General features: G+C 37.9%; 1 protein-coding gene and 1 long non-coding RNA gene across 2 annotated transcripts in view; one reads left to right on the top strand and one right to left on the bottom strand.

Moving 5' to 3' along the window:
* LOC109958347 (uncharacterized) overlaps positions 1-1240 on the top strand; it is an 8673-nt gene extending 7433 nt beyond the window's left edge. Inside the window, exons 2-3 of the long non-coding RNA XR_002274660.1 lie at positions 698-745; positions 1166-1240. This is a non-coding gene — a long non-coding RNA (uncharacterized LOC109958347). The remainder of the gene's footprint in view (positions 1-697; positions 746-1165) is intronic.
* Positions 1-3057, bottom strand: part of cmtm8b (CKLF-like MARVEL transmembrane domain containing 8b) — a 7204-nt gene extending 4147 nt beyond the window's left edge. The window contains exons 1-2 of the mRNA XM_020596894.1: positions 2920-3057; positions 1163-1336 (exon numbers count right to left, since the gene is read on the bottom strand). Coding sequence (XP_020452550.1) covers positions 1163-1336; positions 2920-3051 — 306 coding nt within the window. The 5' untranslated portion in view covers positions 3052-3057. The remainder of the gene's footprint in view (positions 1-1162; positions 1337-2919) is intronic.
* Between the last annotated feature and the right edge of the window lie 654 nt (positions 3058-3711).

Here is a 3711-nt window from a genome sequence, read left to right on the forward strand (position 1 = left end):
GTGGTTTAATACAGAAAAAGTCCTTAATGACTTGAGAGCTGTCTAGTATTAACATGCTGACACTGCAAAATCAAAATGGCAAGTCACTCATAGGGTGAGCCACGCTGGACAGACATCTGTGTCTATCTTCACTACTTTCCACTAATAAGAACATTGTGGTATCCTATTATGGTAGGACCATAGGATTTAACTGTTGTTCCTCAGTATTTTGCTGCAACATAAGTAAGCCACTGTATAGCTTTTCCCATTTCAGGGAAGGGCCTTGTTCTTCTCAACAGCCAATAATCTGTGTACTTTTTGGTCCCTGGCTTGTTGTTGTTGTTTGACGATTATGTTGTTGTTGATGTTGTTTTTTTATTTCTAATGGGTGGCCTGTTAAATGAATTGCCCTTTGGGACTAATAAATGTATTTTGAATCTAAAACATGTAGTGGAATTTATAAACTCTTAAAGAACCTAAAAGCAGGACTGATCATGTACTGACTGTGTGGAACCTCAGTTTGTTGATTCCATACTGATGTGTGGATTTTGAGTTTTTCAGCCAGGTACTGTAGGGATTCATATTTTATTTCATTTTATGAGAAATTGGCAATGCAATGATACGCGGTACCATCGAATTTTTTTATTATTCATTTGTTTGTTTGTGTGATGGTAATATGGATTTAAGACATTTCTAGGTTCCTTGTGGTTTTTTACAGTAGCTAAAACAAAGAGAGGAGATGGACCTCACACTGATGCAAAGCAAGGTAAGAACGTAACTCCTTGCTTCACACAGACATTTCCAATATACAATGTAACAAGTTATTGCAACACAAAACATATCTTTGCAAAAGCTTAGGAAAACAGACATATCGATTCTGTTTTGAAATTCACCATCCATCAATGTCTACAGATTGCTGTGTGCAAAAACACCATCAATATAAGGAGATAGGGTTGCACAGTCTGGTCATTATGAGTCAACTGGTGTGTGTTGGACAAATTTTAGTTGGAAACTGTCACTGGGAGGATACTATGGCTGGGCCTCACAAATACAAAGGGCTGTTTAAGTTCAGGGCTAAGGTTAAAATTAGGCTAAGGTTAAGGTTAGAGGAAGGTTAGAAAATGCTTTTTTATAAGTGTCCATACAACTATAGAGTGACAACATGCGTGTGTGTGCATGTTACCAGTGTCCTCCAGGGGACCCGTGGTATCCTGTTGTGGGCTCCAGTGAGGTAAATTATAAACAGGCCGACAGTCAAAACCCAGCACAAGATGGCAATGAACATCACCCAGCAGAGAGCAGACAAATGGAAATACTCCGTTCCCCCAACCAGAATCCACACTAACATGCCACACATCTGGAGGAGAGGATAAGCAAGAAGAGGAGGCTGATCATATGCAGTGTTCCTGTGTGGCAGCACAGGATTACACTGTCAAATTATAATGGAAAACAAAGTAAGAGAGCGAAATACGAGGTTTAGAGCAATGAAAATACAACTCGAGAGGAGAAGCTAAAATCTAGTAGGGTTTAGGTTTGGGTTTGGGGAGTATTTTGTTCACTGACTGAAGCACACTGTCACATCCATGTGCTCTGAATGAAGCATATAGAGTATGTGGATCAACTGTTTTGTTTTTGTTTTTTACAGGTCAAAGTTTCATTCTTTTATTGATTCCACCAGTTATATTTTTAAAGTCATGGAAAAAAGATAATTGTGGGCTATGAAATGTGAAACCTTCAAGGCAACTTTGTCAAATAAAAAACAAAATAAACAAAACTAAAAGCTACAACAAAAAGTAATGTTTCCTGTCACATTTTTTTTTTTTAGATGTGTTATTTGCTGTTTCATAGATGACTTCCAAATTTCGTACATTCAACATGCCCCATCTCCACTGAACCAAAGGGTTGTGGTGGTGAGCCAATAAATAGCTTTCCTCCCAGCACTATTCCAAACCCACCCTTCCTGTTTCACAACAAAAAAAAATTATACTAGATGTTTCATATCACGAGAACAAAACATTCTCATGTGAAACGCGACCGTGAGTCTGGTTTTTGACTTTTAAAGTGAATTCTCTTAACCTCTAGAGTCCCTGCGTCCTCATATGAGGACCGCACAGCTTGGGTTTCCAAAGCTCAGGACTCTAGAGGTTAAAGGTTACCAATTTAGCATCATGATCTGCAGCGTTACTGAAATATTTCACTGACCCCTCACATTTATTTAAACTAAATAAATGAATTTGCAGTTACATGTAACATTTTCCAGATGTGATATTCATAGTTTTCTAATCTATATGTCAAATTATTTTAAAATAATTTTTCAAAATAGGCAGTTCTAAAATGTGTTTTTATTACACTGTATTTTATTCATGTATTTTTGAATCATCTTGAAGCCTCTGTATGGCAGCCAGCCAGACTGTATTTAGAGAAAAACTGCCCTGTCTTTTTCCGTCATCTGATGTGGAAAGGAAGACAGACAATGAGGGAGAAACGGAGGAAGAGTTGTTATACTTGGTGTGTTTTTGGTTAACTTCCTATTTTCTTCAAAACACACAACTCCTATGTTCTTCTTTATTCCTGCATTTTTCATTCTAAACAGTACAGTGAAACAAATGCCAAAAAAGTTAATTTATGCTATTATTACAACCATGAATTCCAGGTCCATTTTACAAAAGAACATAATGAATCTCTTTTCTAACAAGAAAAAAAAATCTGCCTTCATATGTTTTGTACAGGCTCATTGTATTATACTAGACCCAGCTGGTAGACAAAAAACAAACTAAACATCAAAATTACTGCCACTTTCTAATAACAATTATTAAATGTATAATTAGTTTGCCAGGAGTTGCAGCGGCAACTTCTTGTCGTTAGCTTTTGTTGAGCCGCGGAGCAGATACAGTCTTCAAACAATCAACAGCCTAAAACCAAATCTACATTTACACTTACGATCTCAGCCAAGAGAAGTATTCCTTTGGCAGTCATGGTGAAATGCTGGTCGAAGGCCAAGGTGGAGGTTGAGACATTGTACTCTGGTACTGGGGGGCTCCTGCGGGCCGATACCACAGCCGCTCCCTCCATGGTGCACAGACACACACTGTACTTTCAGTGAGGCAGTCGCTGCAGCAGAGGAAATTGTCTTCCTGTCCCGGAATTCAACAACAACAACTGTTTCTTTAATTTGCGGTCTTGTTTGCCTTGATTTAGAAAATCACTCAAGCAGTCAAGAAACATTAGTATTTAAACATTTATGGTTAGTCAATAAAAATAGTTTAGATAGACAGTTATATCTTTAGTGTATTGCTCTGCCACTGCTGTTTATATTGGTTTAGAGTGTGGTCAAGTAATAAATGCTATGTACTCTGGTGTCTGTCTTTTTAAAACTGGACATAGAACTGCTAAACACTGAATGGCATAACTGAAGGTCTGGCCCTGCTGTGATGCACCTATGACAGGAGTGAGTGGCTGAGTGACCACTGGGGGGCAGTAGTTGCACATAGATGGTAAATGAACCTGATTTGAGAGTAAAACAGTCGGAGGCCCACAGGACTCACTGGGCTGGTTCACTGTCTACACTGGAATATATATATATATATATTATGTCAGTCTTGACTCTGTTTTTCCTCTGATAACTGAATAGAGAATAAAGCTTTACAAAGTAGCAAATTTAACCTTCGTTTTTCATAAAAAAATAAAACCTGGCTTCCATGTAATTTGTGTTTGCATTTAATCAGCGGGATT

Source organism: Monopterus albus, unplaced genomic scaffold (assembly GCF_001952655.1).
Source record: "Monopterus albus unplaced genomic scaffold, M_albus_1.0 scaffold31.1, whole genome shotgun sequence".
NCBI lineage: Eukaryota > Metazoa > Chordata > Actinopteri > Synbranchiformes > Synbranchidae > Monopterus > Monopterus albus.